The 24,220-nt window shown below is 43.7% G+C and overlaps 2 protein-coding genes across 3 annotated transcripts in view; both read right to left on the minus strand.

Moving 5' to 3' along the window:
- Positions 1 to 2,086: 2,086 nt before the first annotated feature.
- LOC139915122 (interferon-induced protein with tetratricopeptide repeats 5-like) lies at positions 2,087 to 16,148 on the minus strand. Its single transcript, XM_071903608.2, has 10 exons — positions 16,065 to 16,148; positions 13,781 to 13,960; positions 10,816 to 11,005; positions 9,937 to 10,128; positions 9,301 to 9,528; positions 7,435 to 7,576; positions 7,095 to 7,218; positions 6,796 to 6,934; positions 6,460 to 6,507; positions 2,087 to 4,136 (listed from the first exon to the last, which is right to left on the minus strand). The coding sequence occupies exons 1-10, from the start codon at positions 16,067 to 16,069 to the stop codon at positions 3,939 to 3,941; spliced, it is 1,446 nt and encodes a 481-aa protein (XP_071759709.2). The 5' UTR covers positions 16,070 to 16,148; the 3' UTR covers positions 2,087 to 3,938.
- A 6,237-nt stretch (positions 16,149 to 22,385) lies between these two features.
- Positions 22,386 to 24,220, minus strand: part of noc3l (NOC3-like DNA replication regulator) — a 21,345-nt gene continuing 19,510 nt past the window's right edge. For both annotated transcript variants that reach the window (XM_078290783.1, XM_078290782.1), the window contains exons 19-21: positions 23,929 to 24,026; positions 22,963 to 23,047; positions 22,386 to 22,771 (exon numbers count right to left, since the gene is read on the minus strand). In XM_078290783.1, the coding sequence (XP_078146909.1) occupies positions 22,634 to 22,771; positions 22,963 to 23,047; positions 23,929 to 24,026 (321 nt within the window). In that variant the 3' untranslated portion in view covers positions 22,386 to 22,633. The remainder of the gene's footprint in view (positions 22,772 to 22,962; positions 23,048 to 23,928; positions 24,027 to 24,220) is intronic.

Raw genomic sequence — 24,220 nt, forward strand, 5'->3', positions numbered from 1 at the left:
AGCACAGTCACTATGACACTCAGTAAATACGGAATAGAAACTCTGTGCAGCCAACAGACAGACGAAACGAAACTGAAACTGATCTGTTACAGAAAAGTCTTATGATGCGTTCACGGTCTCCTCGTACAGAGTGTTAAAGTCCAGCCCACCCCGAAGTCATGTCTGGACCCCGGAAGAGAGTTAGACAATGGTGATTTATCATAGAGGAAAACATAAAGCAGAAAAAAAAAGTACTGGATTCTCCATGTAATGTTTTTTTTCCCCCCAAAAAGGATATACAGTGCAATAGAAATTAACTCTTCCATTGTATATATATAAAAAAAATCAATGTCACCATTTTGTTGGCTGTGTCAATTTTGTTTTATGATCAAAAGTAAAGTCAAACCGTCCTCAGTAACATTTGATTTGGTTGATGTGGCTTTTCCCATCAAAGATTTTTATTTATTTTTATTTTTAGTGTCTTTTTGCCTTTATTCAACAGGACAGTAGAGACAGACAGGGCAGAGAGAGGGGATGACATGCAGCAAAGGGGACGAATTTGAATTTGAACGCATGCCGCTGCGATTAGGACTTTGTCTTAATGGTACGAGCTCTACGGTCGAGCCGCCGGGCGCCCGCCCGTCCAGCAAGATTTTTGTTGCAAAATGAGAGATCTTGGCTATTTGAAAAAGCCACTGTATGACTGGCCTGTGATTCAATTACTTCAAAGCTGAAATGCTTCTTCATGCGGTGTTTCTGCTGGTGTTACTCCACCTTTGGAAATGTATGTTCTATTTTATCTCCAACTGTGTCCACAGCACGCACTTCTGTTGATAATCACATTGCTCGTGATCCTTGGTTTGGTTTGACACACTCCGGGCGATCGGTGGCCTTCCAGCGTCCCTCGACCAGCTCCTCCGGCCCGGTGCCTCGGCAGTCCTTTAACCAGAGGCAGGTTTTTGCCTCTATTTTTTGCCTTCTTTATTTTTTGCCTCTATTTTGCCTTTATTTTACAGCTCAACATCTCTGTCACTGGTGCCAGTGTACACAGTGCCCATGGGTGCTCAGCACCCTGGAGTCAGGGTACAGGCTACAGTTCAGGACCAAACCCCACCATTCTGGGGATATTGTTCCCATCTTGCTAAAAGACGAGGCAGGCTCCCAGGCCCTTTCCTCAGGGGTCCTGGCTCTTTTGGGAAAGAGGGCAGTAACACCCCCGCCCTTGCAGGCGGCAGCCAGACAGAGGTTTTATTCAACTTATTTCCTGCTGCCCAAGAAGGACGGGGTCTCCCGACCTATCCTAAGCCTCAAGGGGTTCGACCGTTTCTTGAAAACCTGCCGTTTTGGATGCTCCGCCTGTCACATCCTCTGTCCATAATGGACGCGACACCACAGTGGACTTCTGCAACGTGTATTTTCATATCTACATTCACAGGCCGACAGAAAACACCTCTAGTATGCAGTCCTCCCCTTTGGCCTGGCTCTAGCTCCTTGCACTTTTATGAAGTGCATGGACGCAGCGCTCATTCCACTGTCCTGGACAGTAAATGGGCTGCTTTGAACGTGTTCCTCAGTTCGTCTCAAATCATTACGTAGAGAAAGTCATAAAGAATGCAATATTTTAAACTTTGAAAGACTGATCAATGTCTTTTTATTCTGCTGTTAAATTAGAATTTCTTCTTTTTGACTTTCAGTCTAGAAGTCATTTCAGTCTAGAAGATTATGAATGTGGGTGTTCTCCTTTATGTTATATGGCATTTCTGATATGGTGCAATTATGTTAATTCATAATAATTAAGGTCCCTTGAGGCTGGGATTCATCAACATACGCATGTGACTACTATTGAAAACAGATGCTTCTGAAGGTTTGATAAATGCAATGTAAGCTTTTAGTTCATATGTGGAAATGTACATGACCTATACAGCGGTGCTTATCATTGCTTATCATTTTCTATTTTGGCTTTAATTCTATCTATCAATATGTTTGTGTTTGGTTTTGTGTACAAAGGTGATGAAAAAATATGGGTAATACACAAAAAACCCCACCAATTACAATCTTTAGACTGCATTTATTCTAAGGCTTGTGACTGAGAAGCATAGGAGATGCATTCATTTTTATGGCATTTTAATGGTATGAGTATTTTATGGCATTTCTGCTTTACAGGACAGAGTACAGCAGAGTGAGACAGGAAAGAGAAAGGAGACGACATGTGACAAAGGTCTCAGGCAAGGATTCAGGTCCAGGATGGTGCAGTTACATGGACCTCAACCAACTGACACACCAGGACGTCCCGAGATACAGAAACTCTAATTCTGTTGCACATTAATGAGGTCTAACTAATATTACAGAACAGCATAAACCAAATAGAGTAAACAGTCTATATAATAATAATAATAATAACCTTTATTTGTATAGCACCTTTCATACACAACATGCAGCTCAAAGTGCTTTACATCAATAAAAGGCACATAAAAGACAGATAAAAAGATAAAATTCATATAAAAGAACAAGCAAGATGCATTGCATAAAAAGAATCAAATCAAGTCAAATAGAAAGATAGAAGAACACAACAAATACTCCCACTTTTAGATGCACATTGTGAGTGAACCCATATGTTTTTCTTTAATTTTCTTTTCCCTTGTCCTTCCTGATTCTACTCTTGATCCGATATTTACAGAATCATAGATTCTCCTCTTGGTCAAAAACCTCCCCATCCACAGATGGATGAGGATCATACAGGGTAAAGCTCTGTCCCCCCCACATATAGTGTTCACTCGTGCAGTAAGCATTACCCGGACAAGACCAATGAAAATTCGTACTTGCCCGTGTCAGCTCTGTCGGGATCCTGAACAGAAACAGTTCAAATGAAGGCTACTTAAAAGCTAAGATGAAAAGATAAGTTTTTAGCAGTCGTTTGAAAATGCTTACAGAGCCTCTCTAATATTCTCTGGCAGGGTGTTCCACAGTTTAGGAGCAGAGTTAAAAAAGGCTGCATCCCCAATCTTCTTCTGAGTGGGGTTTTGTACTTCTAACAAACCAGCAGCAGAAGACCTGAGGGTCTTGATGGAATGTAGAACAGCAGGGATTCTGTAATGTAGGCCGGTCCTAAGCCATTAAGAGCTTTGTATACAAGTAAAAGAACTTTAAAATCAATTGCAATGCAGCTAAAACCGGAGTGATATGCTCTCGCTTCCTTGTTTTTGTTAAAAGCCTAGCTGCAGAGTTTTGGATAAGCTGAAGCCTCTCAATAGACTTTTTAGGGAGGCCGGTAAAAAGGCCGTTGCAGTAGTCCAGTCTACTTGTAACAAACGCGTGAGTTAGCTTTTCAGCATCTTTCTGGGTTAGGAAGGGCCGCACCTTGGCAATATTTCTAAGATGAAAGAATGCTGTTCTGGTCACCTTGTTTATATGGGAATTAAAAGTTAGATCAGAATCTAAGATAACACCCAGGCTTGTTCCTTCTGATTTGATCGAGGGATTCAGGTTCCCAAGTCTTGTGGAGAGTTCTTCTCTTTTGGCTTTGGGGCCAACCAAAAGTATTTCTGTCTTATCTTCATTCAGTTTTAAGAAATTTGTGTTCATCCAATCATTGATAGCCAATAGACAAGTAGTGAGGGAGCTTAAGGCATCTGCATGATTTGGCTCTACAGAAATGTATAGTTGTGTATCATCAGCATAGCTATGGAAATTGACATTATGTTCTCTGATAATATCACCTAATGGAAGCATGTACAGTGAGAAAAGCAGGGGACCAAGACAGCTTCCCTGTGCAACACCAGAAGTTAGATCATGTTTCTCTGATACATGATCTCCAAGACAGATGAAACATTTCCTCCCTGTAATGTAAGTTCTGAACCAGTTTAGGAAATTCTCTCAGCCCAGTGGCAGATTTTTTTTAATTTATTTTAAGAAAATTAGGATTTTAGGACTCAATATTAATAAACAGAGGGAATCTCAGGTCACTGCAGGTCCAGGCGCAGCTCACAGAGAGCAGACAGGTACTGGTCGTTGTCCAGGTCACACTCCAGAGCTTTCTCATAGTATTCCACAGCTCTCCTCCGGTCTCCCTTGGCTCTGGAGACCAGGCCCAGCAGGCCGAGGGCCTCGCTGTCGGCGGCGTCTCTCGAGAGTCGGCGCTCTGCGATCTGCTTCAGTTTCTGTAGCAGAGAGGAGGAACAATATCTGAAGGTTAATTCCTGTTTATTGAAGATTGTTAGATGAGATTATATTGTATTAGATTAGATTTTATTGGATTAGATTAAATTATTCTAGAGTACGTTAAATTAGACTATATTAGATTAGAATAGATTAGATGATATTAGAATACACTGGATAAGACTAGATCAGATTAAATTAGGTTATACTATATTATATTTGGTTAGATTAGACAAGATTAGATTGTATTAGACCAGATTAGATTAGATTAGATTCAATGAGACTTTATTATTGTTATCTGCGCCAAATTAGACAGTGTATTGTTATGCACCGCTATATACTGTGAGCACGAGTAGGTCTAATTTATGATCCGATATGTGCGTTATTCTTATTTCCACATTACTGTACGATTTAGTGACATTATGTAAACCTGTTTACTCGGGCTACAATAAAAATCCTGCTTGTAGAAAAAAGGATGAAGATGAACTTGTTAGAACTTTTGCAGCACTCAGGAATAAGAAGGTGAAGTTGTTCCAGACAGGATGTCAAATTGGTAAAATGGTCTTTGAACATATTTTCTATCAGAAATAAAGTTTACTATTATTATTAGTGAATTGAACAGCGCCTCCCTCTTGCTTCCCCTCTCTCCCTCTCCCTCTCTCTCTCTCTCTCTCTCTCACTCTCTCTCTCTCTCTCTCTCCTCTGCTCTCTGTGGTGCTGAAAGGACACACAGCGGCTGCTTCTCAGTCCCAAACATAATTAAAGCTGTAAGCAGCGATGATCGGGCCCTCGCACTTTGCGCACGTCGGGGTGTGCCGCAGCCGTGGCGTCGTTACTGGACACCGACCGGTTGACGCGGCTCTGAATTTTCATTATAAAACATGTCATTTCCTTTTGCCAGTAGGTGGCGCTATGACTATGATTCAAAATTGGCTTGTAGATGTCTTCAGGCCGGGACTCTCATCAAACATGTGAAGTTTGGGGCAGATTTGACCATGTACAGCTGAGTTACAAACCACTTCCTGTGTTGCCAGTAGGTGGCGCTATGACTATGATTCACTATTGGCCTGTAGATGTGTTCAGGTCGGGAGTCTTATCAAACATGTGAAGTTTGGGGCAGATTTGACCATGTACAGTCGAGTTACAAAGCACTTCCTGTTTGGTGGCAAAACATGGAAATTCAACACCTCGCCCATGACTGTAACTGAATATTGGCATGTAGATGTCTTCAGGCCGGGACACTTATCAAAGATGTGAAGTTTGGTGCAGATTGGACAATGTACACTCAAGTTAACAGAACTTCCTGTTTCATGGCGAAACATGGAAATTTGCCGCGCCGCCAGGGCAACGCGGTTCGATGAAAACTCCCAATCTTCACAATGAAGCATCATCAAGGTCTTAAGGCTTTTCTGACCACATTTGAGGTGGATCTGGTCAACCCGCTAGAAGGACTACATCAAAGCATAAAACATGTCATTTCCTGTTGCCAGTAGGTGGCGCTATGACTATAACTGGATATTGGCATGTAGATGTCTTCAGGCCGGGACACTTATCAAACATGTGAAGTTTGGGACAGATTTGACCATGTACAAACCACTTCCTGTTTCGTGGTGAAACATGGAAATTCGCCGCCTCGCCACGCCCACGCCGTTGTACGAAAACTCAAGCTTTTACCAACTTTTTATCATCAAGGTCTGTTATATACGCTGACCAAATTTGAGGTGGATCCGATTAACCTCCTAGGAGGAGTTTGTTAAAGTATGACCTCTGTAAATGGCCAAAAATGGCCAAAAATGCCACAATACATTCAAAATGGCTGACTTCCTGTTGGGTTTAGGTCATGGCACCTATGATGTTTTTTTTAAGTCTGGACATGATACATGTGCCTACCAAATTTCGTACATGTAGGTGAAACGTACCGCGAGGGGTATTTCGTTGAAATTTTGTAGGGGGCGCTATTGAGCCATTTTGCCACACCCATGGGCAAAACCCATAAAATATAACATTTTTCACCACTTCTGACACGTGTGCAAAGTTTGGCTGAGTTTTCGAGCACCTTTAGCCCCTCAAAAATGCGATTCATTCGGCCTAAGAAAAATAATAATAATTCCTTGCATTACAATAGGGCTTCGCACCGGTCGGTGCTCGGGCCCTAATAATCTTGTTCCCACGCCTTGCTAAGTCGCTTCCACAACATAAGTATCTCGTTTCCAAGCATTAGTACATTGTGGCCACGGCATAGATCTCGTTCCCACGAGTTAAAAACAAACAAAAAAACAACACCTCCATGTCACCATTTCACCATTTCTAGTGCCTGATGCTTACTGTAGCACATCGCTTCCTCTCCGACGTCTCCGGTGTTAACAGCAGACCCTGGTGAAGAGAATAGCAGAGTAACGTAAAGGGATAACTCCAGAACAATTATGTGCTGTCAGTCACTTGGCAACATTTTGGAAAGTGCTTCTTCTTCTTATTTTGTGTCTTGTGCTTTGTTTTGTTTCCTTGTGTTCTATTTTGTTGCATACTGTATTACGTCATTTTGTTTTGTGATTGATCGTTGATCAGTTAGGAAGACTTGCTCTCTGTAAAGTCCTTGGAGACAGGCTGTGATGAAGGGCGACAGAAATAAACTGGACTCATGTATTACCAAACCAAGCCTACCTTGGTGTAGTGTGTGATGGCCAGGTCTTCCTTTTTGGTGTGGTACTGGTGGAACTGACCACAGTGCAGATGGACAAACGAACGATTGCTTTCATCCTTCTCTGATGACATCTCCAAGGCCTGGAACATCTCCTCAGCTCTGGAGAAAGAGAGAGGACAAATTCATGAATTCATACACACTAATGAATGGATGGAAGATGGATGGATGGATGTTTTAACAATAAACACGCTGAAAGACAGGCAGTCGTCGGACAGACAGACAGACAGACAGACAGACAGACAGACAGACAGACAGGTACCTGCTCATATCCTTGTCCTCTGCATACATCAGTGCCAGTTCAGCCATGGCGATGATGAAGGAAGGCTTTAACCTGACGGCTTCCTTCAGGTGCTGAATACGCAGACGCCTCAACCGCTGCATCTCTAGTATAGTATAGTATAGTATAATATAGTACAGTATAGTACAGTACAGTACAGTATAGTATAGTGTGGTATACAATAGTGTAGTGTAGCAGGAGACCAGTGTTGTGTTTGTTGACATGTTTGTTCTGTCTGTGGTCTGTGTGTGTGTGAGTGTGTGTGTGTGTGTGTGTGTGTGTGTGAGTGTGAGTGTGTGTGTGTGTGTGTGTGTGTGTGTACCTTGGTTGCAGTAGGGCTTTCTGTTGAGCAGAGCCATCTTCTTGGTCTTATAGCAGAGAGCCAGCTGATGGTGGATGAAGGCCGACTGGCTGCTCCTCTGCAGCGCTCGCTTCAGCAGATCAATAGACCGATCCACCTGACCCTGGAACAGTGACACGCTTATTCTTTCATAAACATGTTAAAGGATCATTTCTGCATTCTTTTCAAGTGATACTCAGATTTTGTTCCATCCATGCATCCATTTTCTAGCCACTTATATGGTCAGGGTGGCAACAATGCAGCAGCGCAACCCAGACATCCTTTTGCCCAGCAACCCTAGGTGGTCCTAGGCATGCTGGGAGATGTAGTCCCTTCAGCATGTCCTGGGTCTGTCCCGGGGTCTCCTCCCAAGCCACCCCACCTCCAAAGGGAGGTGGGGTGGCATCCTTACAAGGAGCCTGAACCTCCTCAACTGGCTCCTCTCACTGTGGAGATCCTCCCCGAATGTTGAGCTCCTCACCCTATCACCCCGAGAAGAAACCTCATTTCACCCCAATGAAAAACCTCATTTCACCCTGAGATGAAACCTCATTTCACCCCGAGGAGAAACCTCATTTCACCCCGAGATGAAACCTCATTTCACCCCAATGAAAAACCTCATTTCACCCTGAGATGAAACCTCATTTCACCCCGAGGAGAAACCTCATTTCACCCCGAGGAGAAACCTCATTTCACCCCGAGATGAAACCTCATTTCACCCCGAGGAGAAACCTCATTTCACCCTGAAGAGAAACCTCATTTCACCCCGAGGAGAAACCTCATTTCACCCCAATGAGAAACCTCATTTCACCCCGAGATGAAACCTCATTTCACCCCGAGGAGAAACCTCATTTCACCCCAATGAGAAACCTCATTTCACCGCGAGAAGAAACCTCATTTCACCCCGATAAGAAACCTCATTTCACCCTGAGGAGAAACCTCATTTCACCCTGAGGAGAAACCTCATTTCACCCCAATGAGAAACCTCATTTCACCCCGAAGAGAAACCTCATTTCACCCCGAGGAGAAACCTCATTTCACCCCGAGATGAAACCTCATTTCACCCCAATGAAAAACCTCATTTTACCCTGAGATGAAACCTCATTTCACCCCGAGGAGAAACCTCATTTCACCCCGAGGAGAAACCTCATTTCACCCCGAGATGAAACCTCATTTCACCCTGAGGAGAAACCTAATTTCACCCCGAGGAGAAACCTCATTTCACCCCGAGGAGAAACCTCATTTCACCCCGAGATGAAACCTAATTTCACCCCGAGGAGAAACCTCATTTCACCCCAATGAGAAACCTCATTTCACCCCGAGATGAAACCTCATTTCACCCGAATGAGAAACCTCATTTCACCCTGAGAAGAAACCTCATTTCACCCCGAGATGAAACCTCATTTCACCCCAAAGAGAAACAAATGGCTCATGGCCGTGGCCCTGGCACCCCATGCTCCCACAGCGCCTCCCACAGGACACGTCAGGAAACACAGTCGTAAGTATTCTCCAAATACATAAATGACATATTTTAGTAAAATTCATTGGTCATAAACTATGATGTGTAATATGATGGTGGATATCCTGCTATCCTTTACTAAGTATCATAATTTATTTTAATTTTACTGTCTTTTACTTTTACTTGTTACTGATTTAGTCATAGAAAGCGTCACTTTTTCCAGCTAAACAGCTAAATCGATAGACAGATGATACACATTGATACACACACATTTTGATGAAACGTGTCCCCTTTTCATTTCTTCAAAATGTGATGAGTGGTGTCTCAGATATCTCTCAGATTACTATGAAATCATCAACTACATAAGTAGTGAGACAGTTCGAGGCTACCTGTTGGCGTAGGTATTTGGCTACGTAGCGGGTGACATGAGGGCAGTCAGGACCGATCTCCAGCGCTCTCTCCATCAGAGCTTCAGCCTCTTGGTGTTTCTTGTAGGAGGAGAGCTTCAGAGCCAGCAGCGCCAGCATGACGCCGTCGGCAGGGTCGATCTCTGAGGCTCGGCGAAGCTGCTTGACGGCTGGAGATTCCTCAGCTTTCAGAAATGTTCCTGGTCGCCTCTGAAAATCAGACTCCAGTCAGCTTGCTGTGGAGAATCCCTGGACTACACATCTACACTTCAACTTCCCCGTCAGAGAAAATCTTTTTTTTTTAATTCAAACTGGCCAAATCCTAAGCATTACATTTACATTTGATTGACTGACTGATTAATCAAGTGACTGATCAATCACTTTACTGAATCTACCAGTTTGGCGCAGTCAAGGGCTATAGCATAGCCAGCATTCCATTCACTGTCATCACATTTACTGATTGATTAACTGATTGATTGACTGATTGATCAATAGATTAATTGAATGTGCCAGTTCAGTGTGGTAAGAAGCTATACCATAGCCGGCATTCCATTAGGAGTAGATTGGCTGATTGATTGAATGAATTCATTGAATGATCAATCAGTTAACTGAATGTACCTGTTCAGTGCGGTAGAGGGCGATAGCGTAGCCGGCGTTCCACTCGCTGTCGTCAGGCTGCAGCTCCAAGGCTTTGAGGAAGCAGTCGATGGCTTTGGGGTAGTAGAGCATCGAGAACTTGAGGAAGGTCCAGGCCTTCTCTCCATACACCTCTGGGTGGAGAACCGTAGGAGAACTGGTAGGGTACTTCACCTGGAGAGAGAGGAGGACAAAGAGCGCATTTAGATCAAGAGACACTAATTGTGTTCACACTGTGAGCAACTTGGTTGATGTGTCGCTCTATTCTGATCAATTATGGCCCGGGGTCAGAGTGGTCCGATTGCAACTATGTAGTGGTCTGTAGCTACAGAGTTTTGAACAGGCAAATCATGCATGCATCTTTTGGTGCTTTGGTATTGCCTTTCATAACATTATATCATTTTAACAAGTTAACATAGCTAGGAAGCGCTAATTAGGTAGCAGTAATAAAAAACAAACAGACAAAAACAATAAAATTACTTCAGAACTTCCCACTGATCCTAATGATGGAGGCAAATATTCCTTAAGCATTGTTTCAAGCAAGATGTTTATTCCTGCAGACTTCAAATAAAAGTTAACTCTGAATGGCTGGAATCAACTTCTCCTACATTTTGATCTATTATTCATTAAACAAAATCACATCAGTAGTGAGAGAAGGAAGTACGGAAATCTGATAACCATGAAAAGTTCAGCTGTGGCAAGAAGCTTGTTGAGCGTCCACACATGGGCAGAGTTTCCCTGGTCGCTCAGCTGTGTAGGAAAGTTTAACTCTCTATTGAAACCAATAATGAGAAAATTCTCTTAAAGAGCATTTAGACCATAAAACATTGAAACTCTGCCGCAGTGTATGTGTGTGTTTACCAGTATGTCCTCCACCCTGCGCCAGTATTTGTCTGATTGTGTGAAGTCTCCAGTGTGGTAGCTCAGCCAGGCCCGGTCTCCATAGATCACGATGAGCCGCCGCTCACTCTCCTCACCAAAACACTCTCTGGTCTTCTCTTCTGATTGGCTGAGAAGAGATGCCGCCTCCTCTGGTCTACCCTGAAGATACCTGAGGACAGATGAGAATGGCAGATGTTGGTTGTGAAATGTTTAAATACCTGGCTACAGCCTACACTGGCTCTTATTTAAATCCTATATTGTCTTTGTTGTATCCCATTACGTTTTGCGGCTGCAATGACCCAGTTTCCCCATAGGGACAGAATTAGTTTCATCTTATTTTGAGGGCTTACAAACTTCCCCCTTACGTCAACATTTCCTATGAGCTCCTAAAGTCTTTTTGCACTCTCAATGTCTTCAATAAATCACTAGCACATTCATTTTGAGACATAAGTATTATTGCGGTTTAGCCATAATAGAAGACTCACACAGAGCCTTTTGATTAAGGAGCCAGTTCAAGTTCATCAAGTGTACAAGAACACTCTGCGATGAGAACAGCAGTTACAACCCCTGCATATGCATCTATCTAATGGACAACTCAACTAGGTAACACCAGTAGTACATGATTAACCCTCACTCTCCAAGAGCCCAACCCCAAAAGAACCAACCTCATAGGAACACTGAACACCGAATGTTCTGGAACAGTCCAGAACATGAGTAATTGCATGTCACACAAAGGCTGCTGGGTAACCAAATGAGACTAAAGGAATAGGGATATGCAGGTAGGCGCCTCTGTCTTTGCCGGCTAGAGCTTGACCCAGAACTAGCCTGAGCAGGTGAGCCATGCGAGGTCATGAGTGCTGGCATGGAGTCAGGAGAGGTTGGGGATCATTGTGCCCTTGCTCCTGACCCTTCAAAGGTTGGAAGGGTACGAGCTGGTACCTGTGTAGCACGAAAGTCCTGTTACGGATCCTCAGCCTCACCCAGAGAACATCTGACAACTTCTCTGTACAGGGCCCTTCCCAAAGACTGGCCAACTTGGGAGGCAGGTCTTACTTACTTCTAGGGCAATAGACCAACATAACCCGTGTTGTAAGCCCTTCTGATGCCCACTGTCACCAGTTTGGTGCTGGCAGGTGAACTCGTGGGCCTGGCAAAGCATCTCTCTTATTCTGCTTTTCCACTGCATGGTACCGGCTCAACTCGCCTCGCCTCGCCTCACCTCGACTCTACTTGACTCTTCACGCTTTTGGTAGTACCACAACTGGTCGTCATAGCGACGCTGCAACGTGAAACTGCTGTGACGTCATCTTCAACGCGACACACACAGCAACAATGGAGGATATGGAAGGGATGGTGTTCTTGATTCTCAGTATGTGGCTGTTAGTCACAGCAGGGAGACAGATTTTATTCCAGAAGAGGCTAAAGGCAGCAGGACCGCTCTCTGGTTGCTCAAAGGCGACGCAAGAGGGTAAGCTAACCTGGTAGCTAACGTTAGCATATATGTCCCATGTCGCGCAATGATGATGATTCTCTCTGACCAATCAGTAGTCTGCAGTGTTTTCACGTTATCTTTTGGTATCGCCTCAGCTTGCTTGGAACCTCGACGGAGGTGCTACCAAAAAAAGTACCAGGTACCAGGTAATATGGTACCTGGTACCTGGTACTTGCCCAATGGAAAACCAAAAAAGGCGTGTAGAGTCGAGTCGAGTTGAGCCGGTACCATGCGGTGGAAAAGCGGCTTTAGGTGGTAGGCAAGGGTGCACCCAGCGGACTCTTGGGCAGTGGACCGGTAGGCCCACAGGACCAGTGGGAGATGGAAGTCCCAGTCAATGGTAGCTGACATTGATGGTCAGCTACCAGGATTGACAGCAGGGTGGCCCTCCCTGGGGCTGAGGGTCTATCCAGAATTTTCAGATCCTTTCAGCTGCTGTTAAGGAAGCTTTCTTCCAGCAGGTGGTACACTGCTTTCATCTGGCCTGGGAGGTACTCCTGTTCTCTCAAACTCTAGTTAACTCAGGAAGTCTTCCACTCCCTCCAGCAATTGCATCCCACTTCTTTTTTTTTTTTAAACTTTTTATTTATGAACATTTTTCACATTATAAGGACAGCAAGCAAAAAGCAAACAAGAAACAAAAAAATAAAAAAGCAAACAAATATGAGGTCATGGGGTGATCAATAAATCAAGGCAAATTTGCCTAAATTAAAATAAAATATCACACATGATACATACAATAATTATGAAAGATCTGTCTCATTATCTAAATAAACACACCATTTTTCCCACCGTTTTTCTCCCAGTTCATTTTGGAGCCGTATGGAGTAGGTCATCTGTTCTAGAAGATGTAGGTGTTTAACAATATTGACAAAAAGGCCAGCAGTAGGGCAGTTTTTCTGAAGCCAATATTTTGTAATGGCCTTTTTACTTGCTACCAGCAAGATCTTTAGGAGGTAGGTATCATCTTTACTTAACCTGTCAGGGATATGTCCAAGATGAAGGGATGTGAATGTTGTAATTCCATCCCACTTCTGACAACAATCTAGTGGTTTGGCTGGGCTTTTGATGGGTTGATGGTTAATCATGATACATGTTGCACCTGTAAAATTCTTTAGTATTCATCAACTTACCCTCACAAAGTGACTGCTGGAATTAAATTCATTATATTGAGGACATAATCATCTGTATGGTAACAATAAAAATTAGGTCACATTTGTGAAAGTAAATACCTCTTTCTCAATAATATTCCTCCTCATTATACCTCCTCCTCCTCCATAATATTTTACCACCTCCTCCTTAGTAATATACCACTTCCTCAGTAATACACCACATCCTTCTCAATAATATGCCACCTCTTCCTCCTCAGTAATAAATCAGTATATCTTATTCGATGATCTCCCGTCTCTGCACCATAGTCCTGTACTAAAAAGGATTAGAAACGTACTGTACCTGACGTAAGCCAGGTAGCTGTAGGAGCGCTCCACAGCGCCCTGCTGTCCGAACCCCAGATCTATATGGTCCTGGAGTCGTGTGCTGAGGCCTTCCAGATCCATGTGTTCCCTCTTCAGATCCCAGGTGAACCGACTCTCCAACCGCAGCAGCTTGGAGCGCAGATCACTGCCAGCATCACTGGGAGAGAGAGAGAGAGAGAGAGACAGACAGACAGACAGAGAGAGAGAGAGAGAGAGAGAGAGACAGGAGAGAGAGAGAGAGAGAGAGAGAGAGAGAGAGAGACAGGGAGAGAGAGAGAGAGAGAGAGAGAGACAGACAGACAGACAGACAGAGAGAGAGAGGGAGAGGGAGATAATTGAATTTTAAAAACCCTTTATTACGCACTACCAAAGGTATACAGACAAAGGATCTCAGCTACATAAGTACCTCACTTGCAAGTGAAAGAGAGAAAAAAAAAAAAAAAAAAAAAACCCCACAAGAACAATAAACCAACAATACAGACAGGACTTTCCCTTGTTATACCAGTTAGAAAAAGAAGACCAGGTCTTCATCGTCCCCCACTGAGCACAATACTCCCCCTACTGCCCATTGAAGGCGGAAAGCCTCCAGATTGTCCACCATGTTGTAGCAGGCATGCTCCACCCTGAGCCGAGCCTTCGACAGTCCTGTAAGAACCTGCACAGGGTCCACACAGCCCACCTCCCGGGCCCGGTTCTTACGGCTCAGCCAGATGGATAACTTGGCTGTAGCTGATATGAAGTTTATTAGTGTGCGGGTACCTTTTTTCCTGGCAAGGTATTTGGGACCATAGACAAACAACTGAAACGAAAAAAACTCCCCCAAGCCCAAAAACCAACCCCTTAACAACTCAAACACACCCACCAACCTGGGACACTGGACAAATAAATGTGTTAGAGTTTCACACTGTGAACAAAAGAGACACACTTCCTCGTGATCAGGATCCAGGTGCACTCTGTGTCTGTTCGTGGCTATCGCCCCGTGGCGAGAGAGAGAGAGAGAGAGGGGGGGGGGGGGGGGGGAGAGGGAGAGAGAGAGAGACAGACAGACAGACAGAGCGGGAGAAAGTCCACTGTCCAGTTACTGACAAAAACACATAAACTGATAGAAGGATTTAGGATGTATTTAAGGTTCTGTTTAAGTGTTGATTAACTTACTCATTTGATTTATATTGATTGTTTCATATACTTCATTGTTTCGGCAATATTGTTTTCAACATTCATTCCAATAAAGTTCGTTAGATTGAAAAATTTAATTGAAAAGAGTGAGGTAGGGAAAGAGAGAATAGGATGAGAGGAGAGTGGGGGATGGGGAAGGAGAGAGTGAGAGAGTAGGGGAAAGAGTGGCAGGGAGGGGAGAGAAAAGGCTGGAAGAGAGAGAGAGAGGGAGAGAGGGAGAAAAAGAAAAGGAGAGAAACAAGGAGATGGTGAGATTTAAACGGAGAGAAAGAAAGAAGGAAAGAAAGAAAGAAAGAAAGAAAGAAGAAAGACAGAGAAAGATGGGAGTGGCGGTAGAAAAGACAAAACAAAACACATGGAAGAGAGAGAGTCACTGGGAGGAGCTTAGAGAGAAAGAGAGAGCAGATCTGTAGATAATGAAACTTTAAAATCACTCAATATATCAGTTTGATGATAGATCAGCATATCAGTTTGATGATATTGTCCTTTTATTAAACATCAGATATGATCCAGCTCTGATATGATGCTGGTTCCTCTCTGACCACAGCTACAGAGCAACAGGCTGAAAAACCGGATTTTTTAATTCTTTTAATTGTTCAATTCTGTTTTGTTTTTTTTTTAAATTTAATTTAAAGGCAGTAATGTATTCCAGATGCGCGCGCACAAACACACACACACACGCACACACACACACACACACACACACACACACACACACACATAACCTGTAAATCATTTTGAAAAGATCTAGCCTATACTTTATGTTATATAAAGTTTCCTTTCCTATTTTCTAAGCAGGTGGAAGCCAACACTGTCCCTCCCAAAAACCTCTATAATATTCCTATAGTAACACATAGTGTGTTTATGGAACTCAATAGTGAGTCTGTAGTGACCTTATAGTCACTACACTATATAATGCTATTCCTATGGTATCACTATAATAATACAATCATATAATATTCGTATAAGAGGGGCTGATAGGAATATTTTACTTTTGCTAGGATATTTGTATAGAATCCTTCTAAAATGTATCATAGGATTGCTGTAGTTTGTTTTCCTATCAGCCGTCAAACAAGAAAACTTACCTCATTTTGAATTATTCGTCGTTCAGGATCCGACCTGTTAGTTGGAAAATAGAAGACTGACTCAAAAAACTTCTGATGCGCAGCGGAGAGAAGCGAGAGCAACAGTGAAGTCCAACGTACAGCACAGTCACTATTATGATGATGATGATGATGATGATGATGATGATGATGATGATGATGATGACGAACTGCAAATCGAAACTGAAGTGCTGATATGTTTTCTTCATAAACTGGCTGGTCAGGTCAACATCATCCTTTAGAAACGGAATAGAAACTCCGTGCAGCCAACAGACAGACGAAACGAAACTGAAACTGATCTGTTACAGAAAAGTCTTATGATGCGTTCACGGTCTCCTCCTACAGAGTGTTAAAGTCCAGCCCACCCCGAAGTCATGTCTGGACCCTGGAAGAGAGTTAGACAATGGTGATTTATCATAGAGGAAAACATAAAGCAGAAAAAAAAAGTACTGGATTCTCCATGTAATGTTTTTTTTCCCCCAAAAAGGATATACAGTGCAATAGAAATGAACTCTTCCATTGTATATATATAAAAAAAATCAATGTCACCATTTTGTTGGCTGTGTCAATTTTGTTTTATGATCAAAAGTAAAGTCAAACCGTCCTCAGTAACATTTGATTTGGTTGATGTGGCTTTTCCCATCAAAGATTTTTATTTATTTTTATTTTTAGTGTCTTTTTGCCTTTATTCAACAGGACAGTAGAGACAGACAGGGCAGAGAGAGGGGATGACATGCAGCAAAGGGGACGAATTTGAATTTGAACGCATGCCGCTGCGATTAGGACTTTGTCTTAATGGTACGAGCTCTACGGTCGAGCCGCCGGGCGCCCGCCCGTCCAGCAAGATTTTTGTTGCAAAATGAGAGATCTTGGCTATTTGAAAAAGCCACTGTATGACTGGCCTGTGATTCAATTACTTCAAAGCTGAAATGCTTCTTCATGCGGTGTTTCTGCTGGTGTTACTCCACCTTTGGAAATGTATGTTCTATTTTATCTCCGACTGTGTCCACAGCACGCACTTCTGTTGATAATCACATTGCTCGTGATCCTTGGTTTGGTTTGACACACTCCGGCCGATCGGTGGCCTTCCAGCGTCCCTCGACCAGCTCCTCCGGCCCGGTGCCTCGGCAGTCCTTTAACCAGAGGCAGGTTTTTGCCTCTATTTTTTGCCTTCTTTATTTTTTGCCTCTATTTTCCCTTTATTTTACAGCTCAGCATCTCTGTCACTGGTGCCAGTGTACATGGTGCCCATGGGTGCTCAGCACCCTGGAGTCAGGGTACAGGCTACAGCTCAGGACCAAACCCCACCATTCTGGGGATATTGTTCCCATCTTGCTAAAAGACGAGGCAGGCTCCCCCTTCTATTTTGATGTGAGGGTAGTACTTGTGAGTACTTGTGATACCAGCTGTTCTTCTAATCATTTTAAGGGCTTGTGTTTGGATTCTCTCCAACTTAGCTTGTTGTTTGTGTATCCCACCAAGAGTATTGCGCCATGTTCAAGACATGGTCTTATGAGAGTTCTATACTGAACAAAAATATAAACGCAACACTTTTGTTTTTGCTCCCATTTTTCATGAGTTGAAATAAAAGATCTAAGACTTTTTCTATGCACACAAAAGGCTTATTTCTTTCAAATTTTGTTCACAAATTTGTTTAAATCCGTGTTAGTGAGCACTTCTTGATGGAAAATTACTGAAATGAATATGTTGAACTGTTTCACAACTGCATTGCCTTTAAAGGTCATGAAGTTCTGTTTCTAAAATAGAATAATCAAAAACAGTAACACACTTGAGGACAGACAGTCCCATATACGAACATATAGGAAGTTCCTTTTGTGAGCCGTCATCTCTTTTGAACAGAAGTTACTGTGTAACCGCCATTAGGGCGAGGCTTGTTTGTATGACTGTATAAAACTCATGTGTTGGCTGACAGTAATCGATCAACACAATGCCACAGATGTCGCAAGTTTTGAGGGAGCGTGCAGTCGGCATGCTGACCGCAGGAATGTTCACCAGAGCTCATGTTGCAGCATGATGCTGCACGGCCCCGTGCTGCAAGGATCTGTACACAGTTCCTGAAGCTGAAAACATCCCAGTTCTTGCACGGCCTGCATACTCACCAGACATGTCACCCACTGAGCATGTTTGGGACGCTCTGGATCGGCGTGTACGACAGTGAGTTCCACTTCCTGCCGATATCCAGCAACTTCCTGCCGATATCCAGCAACTTCACACAGCCACTGAAGAGGAGTGGACCGACACTCCACAGGCCACAATCAACAACCTGATCAACTCTATGTGAAGGAGATGTGTCGCACTGCATGAGGCAAATGCTGCACACACCAGATACTGACTGGGTTTCAAAAAATGCAAATCTGTAGCCCGAGTCATGTGAGATCCATAGTTCAGTGCCTAATAAATGTCTTTTTTCAAGATAAAACTGCACATTTTAGAGTGGCCTTTTATTGTGAGCAGCCCAAGGCACACCTGTGCAATAGTCATGCTGTTTAATCAGCATCTTGATATGCCACACCTGTCAGGTGGATGGATTATCTTGGCAAAGGAGAAGTGCTCACTAACACGGATTTAAACAAATTTGTGAACAAAATTTGAGAGAAATAAGCCTTTTGTGTGCATAGAAAAAGTCTTAGATCTTTTATTTCAACTCATGAAAAATGGGAGCAAAACCAAAAGTGTTGCGTTTATATTTTTGTTCAGTGGTACTTCATGTGTAGGAAAAATCCAAGAGACGTTCATAATGAGGAAGCTCATGCCCACTATCCTCACTGTGTATAATAACCAGTACACATATTGACCTCTGCATAGCACAGCAGCAGCACTGGTTAGGGCAACTCACACCTGGCTGACTGAAACTGATTCCCAACCAGCGATGGTGAGGGTATTGTTGGCTGAAGGCATTTGATCGAGTTGATCACGTAAAATTGATGCAACACATATTGGACATTGAACTGTGCCCCATCCTGACTGCCTGACACCTTTTGTTCTGTTCTTTTGGTTTGATGTAGTTTGTGTTGTCTAGTTATTTTCCCTTAGTTTTAGTTAATAAATCATTGTTTTAACTTTTACTTTGGCGTATGTCTCCCCTCCTTTGAGTTGTTTAATGAATATTATCCTTTGTATGTTACAGTTTTACTTACTTTTATCTGAGAATGCCTTTGAGACTCAAAGTGGTAAGTCACTGATTTCATGGTTCCACACTGCCACCTACTGTTCATTTATATCTACACTTTTTAATATATAAAATTTAATATAGTAGTGTAATATGCAGTTTAATATATAATTAAAAGCTCACAGTTTATTTCATTATTTTCTCTGTATTAGTTACTCAAGTGGTTGTGCACTATTTAACTGTGATTCAAGTCTTGGAACTGTAAAGGCCATGAATGTAGCCTCTTCTACTGAAGGATGTAGTTTGTAGCCAAAGATTACACAATGAAGGTGTTTTATTTTATATTCATGTACTTAAATGTTTTATGCAATCCATAAATATTTACATCTACAGCTAGCGCAGAATGCAGCGGCGGGGCTGTAAAGTATAGAATTGATTTTAAAACTCTCAATTACCCATAAGGCTTTGCATGGCCTGGCGCTGGCTTTCATAACTGAGCTGTTGATCTCCTACAACACTGTGAGGTTGCTCAGGTCCTGATCCTGGTCTTCATGTCCCTCCATCCAGACTGAAGACTGAAGTGTTCAGACCCCGCTTCAGATCAGCTGACTGTCGATCGTTTTAAGCAGCGCCTAAAAACTCATTTCTACAGGCTGGCCTCCTAAAGTATAAAGCTATGCTGTTATTTTATGTGTACTCTGCATGTATGTGTGTGTGTATTAATGTCTGTATGTATTAATCGTCAGCCTGTATGTTGTTTATATTCTTGTCTGTATTTAATGTTCCTGTTTCCTTTCTGTCTCTGTTTAAAAAAGTGCTATATAAATAAAGTTTTACATACTTAACTTACAAGCTTTGAGTTTCGATTTAATAATTTTATTTTAGCCTTTCTCCATCAAAAATCCTCATTGCTAAGCAGTAACCATCCTGCTTTCTTCATTTCAGTCATAGTTGTCCTCCATGATGAAATCGGGGGATGGAGTACGGATTGACCGTCCGTCACAATAACTCGGACACTACTGATTGGATTCTGACTAAACTTCGGGGAATGATGCCTCTCATTTCTCCATTTTCAAAATTACACTGATTGGCACAACATTTACTTGTCTGTACATCATGCACAATATCTCAGATATCTCACATCATTCCCTTAAGTTTTGTGAAAGTTACGCTGAATTTTCACTAAACTTAAGGGAATATGCGTCTCATTGCTCCATTATGGCATTTTTTTAAATTGCACTGATTGGCCTACAGGGGATGCTACAATATTTATTTACATGTTGGATTTTGCCCAAATTTGGGAGAATGATACATTTCATCACCGTGTTCTCACATTATCCTGATTAGCCCAAGGGACGGGGCCGACATCACATGTCTGCTCAAACTTGAGTTACACACAAAATATCTTCAATTACATACTGTGTATGTTTCAAGTGCACAAATGGATGCAGCTAACCACGGTTCTATGAATAAAGGTAAGCATGCTGCATGTGTCAGCCTCGCTGAGAGTCTTGGTCAAATTACTGCGTTCAAAACACCAGACTCTCTGGAAGTGAGTACGAGGTTCTTGATTCTCACAAAAATAGAGGAAGACAAAAACCACGTGCAAACATGTGGGACAGTAACAGAAAAAAATGTCCTGAAAAAAAATTAATGGAAAAATGGACAACACAACCGGCAGATGATAACACCGCAGTGTGGAGAGTGGGGAGATTTCGAGTTAAACTGGTGATGTCGGGGGAGAAGCCGCAGACATGAGGCCGTCAGGACAGCTGGTCCTGCTGAGGCCCTGGTGAGCAAGAAGGCGGCCTGAGGTGAGAGGAGCTTCAGACTCAGACTGGCCAAGGGTTCGACCAGAGGCTCGGTAAGAGTATTCGGGACGGGCCGAGTCCTCGGTGGGCGGAGCCACCTTACCGCTCTGAGGAACTGGCAGGCAGGAGGGTGTGAACCAGTTGTCAAGCTATCAGTGTGATCATGGCAGTCAGACATGGCAGCAAAATGGCCCCTCAATGTTGACTCAGCAGGCCCGTACTCCAGGAGGGACCGAGGCGCCGCATGATACTGGGTCTGACCTCCTGGAGCAGCACCGGCGACAAAACCTGTCCATCATTAAGGGTCCTTGTAGAGCCGGCCTTGGAAGCCTGCTGAGTATTCAGCACTGCCGGGTCAAGGCTGCTTAGCGATCCCCATCCAGGGGCCAAACATGCAGGCTGGAAATCCCCGGGAATGGATGACAGTGCGTCCCTGAGCCTGTGACAGCATGCCCGCTCTAACCAGGAGGCACCATGGGGCCAAGCCACTCAGATCCGCCATCCAAGCCTGGTGAGGCCAGTCTGGGACTACCAGCAGGACCTTCGATGCTCTTATCCCTGACAGAACAACTGGCAGGAGAGGAAACTTGAAGCCACTGGTTCGCAAATGAGTCCAAACCCATTGTCCATCCAGGTCCCACCAGTGAATACCATAGAGGTCAATGAGTGGTTTCTCCCCAAAGCGAGACCTGGTCTGGCCCCCGCCCCCTGGCAGGTGTACAGCCCCTGGGTGTGTTCCCATAGAAGGACTTGGTGGGCCTTCACATGCAAAGACGGAGACGTCACAGCGGTTTGGTTGATGTAGGACTCCACCGCTGAACCGTCTCCCGGACTATCGGAAGGAAGCGAAACAGAGCATGAAACATCGCCTCCCTCTCAAGGAGGTTCATGTGAACCTCCTCCCATGAGGGGCGTCCTTCCCAGACAGACTCCCAGTCCATATTTAGGCGTCTGTAGTCAGTGTTGAACCCCGGGCCGTCCTGGTGGCTCAGTGGTCCGGAGCATGCCGTGTGACCACAGCATCCTGGGCTCGAAGGCAGCCCATAATAAAAGGCAAAATGAACCAAAAATATAATCCGTAACAAAAAAAAGTTGAACCCCTTGTGATTGAGGATAGGTCAGGGTCTTCCGTCCTCGGGCAGCAGGAAGTAAGTTGAGTAAGATCCGTCCGGCTGCCTCCAAGCACCGGGCTCTTTGAAAAATGTCCCACAGTGTCATGAATTTGTGCTACGAATAACTTTGTAAGAGAAGGTGTTACTTGACATCTCACTTTGAAACAAAACTCTTGGTGCAGTGCAGGTGCAGTTAAAGCTAACCTCAAATGACAGATTTGGTGCATAAAATTTTACAAAACCAACATGATAAGATCTGTGATTTATTTTATGGTTCCAGCTGTTACAGACTGAAGGTTTTGGACAAAACAACAAGTAAAGTTTTATGTTGCAGTTTTACAGTACAAACATCTGGAGGCCGTTCACTGTCAACAGCTGTGGACTGTCGGCATAACGGGACAGCTGGTAACATGAACCTGGTCTGCAACAAGAAGGGAAAACAGTGAAAATAAGTGTGTGTGTGTGTGTGTGTGTGTTAGGTGTCAGACTGTGTGTGTGTTAGGTGTCAGACTCTGTGTGTGTGTGTGTGTATGCTGCAGTAAAGTCCAGTGTCTCCTCCTCCGTGGCAGTCAGCGCTCGCTCCACTCGGCTCTGCAGGTCAGCGTCCAGCAGCGTCGTCCCGCCACCGAAACGATCCTACACACACACACACACACACACACACACACACACACACAGAGTCAGCTTCATTAATAAAGTTATAAAGTGACGTTTACAACTGAGTGCTTTGAGTGTTTGCCATGATGAACAAAACATAAACATGAGAGAGAAACAAGACATTTAAGTACATCACTGAGAGTGTGTGTGTGTGTGTGTGTGTGTCCTACCTTCTTCTTGGTACTGGGTGTGGCTACAGGGGGGTTAAAGGTCATGTCTTTAACACTGTAGTCTTCAAACAGCTCCACTGGAGACCTGACAGAAGAAGAAACGTTACAGATACACAGAAACAGAAGAAGAACACATTTACTGTCCAGTCAATTTATACAAATATAAAGTCTGGAAAAATGTAAGATTTTAAAATGTAAGATTTTTTTCAGACCTTTTTAATGCTGCCTGGAATTGAATTAAATATGTAAGTAGCTAACCAGCTATCAATCAACTACAATTCTATGCTATTGGCTTCCCAAGTTAAAGCTGCAATATGAGAACTGTTCTGCCCACTAGAGGGCGACAAAACAGCATCACATTTGTACACAAGTCACAGCAAAGCCACTTCACTACAGAGGCCTACCAAGGACAAACCTAGCAAAGCAGCGTGCAAGCTAACTGCAAGCTAACAGCTAAGCTAACCGTTCCTACGGAGAAGTCTCACTGGTTACCAGTCTCACTTTGACTGATCTCTCTCCTGCTGAAGGTCACATGACCCACAATGACAAGAGGCAGGTAGCAAGTTCATTAGTTTAATAAACTTGTTAACTAGTAAACTGTTAAACTAGTGTTAACAAGTTTATTAGTTTCATGACTTCACTCGCTCGCTTCATCGATTCCGCCATTACCAGAATTTTTTTCAGGGATGGGAGGGGCAGAGCGCCGCTTTTAAACAGCGAGGGAGGAGCCAACATAGTTTTAAAAAAATGAAAAGCTGCTGAATGGAGGGGGAGGAGCTTCTTCAGGAGCGGAATCTGACAACAAGCTTCAGAAAAGAGGAGAAAACAGCAACAGCTGGATGTTGGTTCATATCATTATGTCTCAATGAACTCTGCACACAGACCTTCTAACCAATCCTGAAGCTAATGTGTGATGATGTCACTTATTGCAGCTTTAAATGTGTTTATCTCCAGCAGCCGTCGTACCTGCGGCTCAGCTCCACGCCGAGCGCCGCCGAGCCGTCACTCGGAGCGCCGTGACACAGATGGACGGCAAACCGCCGCACCGCCGGGTGGAAATGTCTCTGCAGCAACACACAGGAGTGAGAGAGTGAGAGAGTGAGAGAGAGAGAGAGAAAGAGAGAGAGAGTGAGAGAGAGAGAGTGTGAGTGTGTGAGAGGGAGAGGGAGTGAGTGAGGGAGTGAGAGAGAGAGAGAGAGAGAGAGAGAGAGAGAGAGAGAGAGAGAGAGAGAGAGAGAGAGAGAGAGAGACCAGCTAC

The sequence above is a fragment of the Centroberyx gerrardi genome, chromosome 20 (assembly GCF_048128805.1).
Source record: "Centroberyx gerrardi isolate f3 chromosome 20, fCenGer3.hap1.cur.20231027, whole genome shotgun sequence".
NCBI lineage: Eukaryota > Metazoa > Chordata > Actinopteri > Beryciformes > Berycidae > Centroberyx > Centroberyx gerrardi.

Bases quoted from the DNA above. Each gene is read 5' to 3' on its own strand.
- LOC139915122 (XM_071903608.2), bottom strand. The intron at 10,129-10,815 runs GTAAACACACAC...CTCTCTCTCCAG, and splicing joins GCAGGGTGGAGGACATACTG to GTGAAGTACCCTACCAGTTC. The intron at 6,935-7,094 runs GTACCTGTCTGT...CTCTTTCTCCAG, and splicing joins GAGGACAAGGATATGAGCAG to AGCTGAGGAGATGTTCCAGG.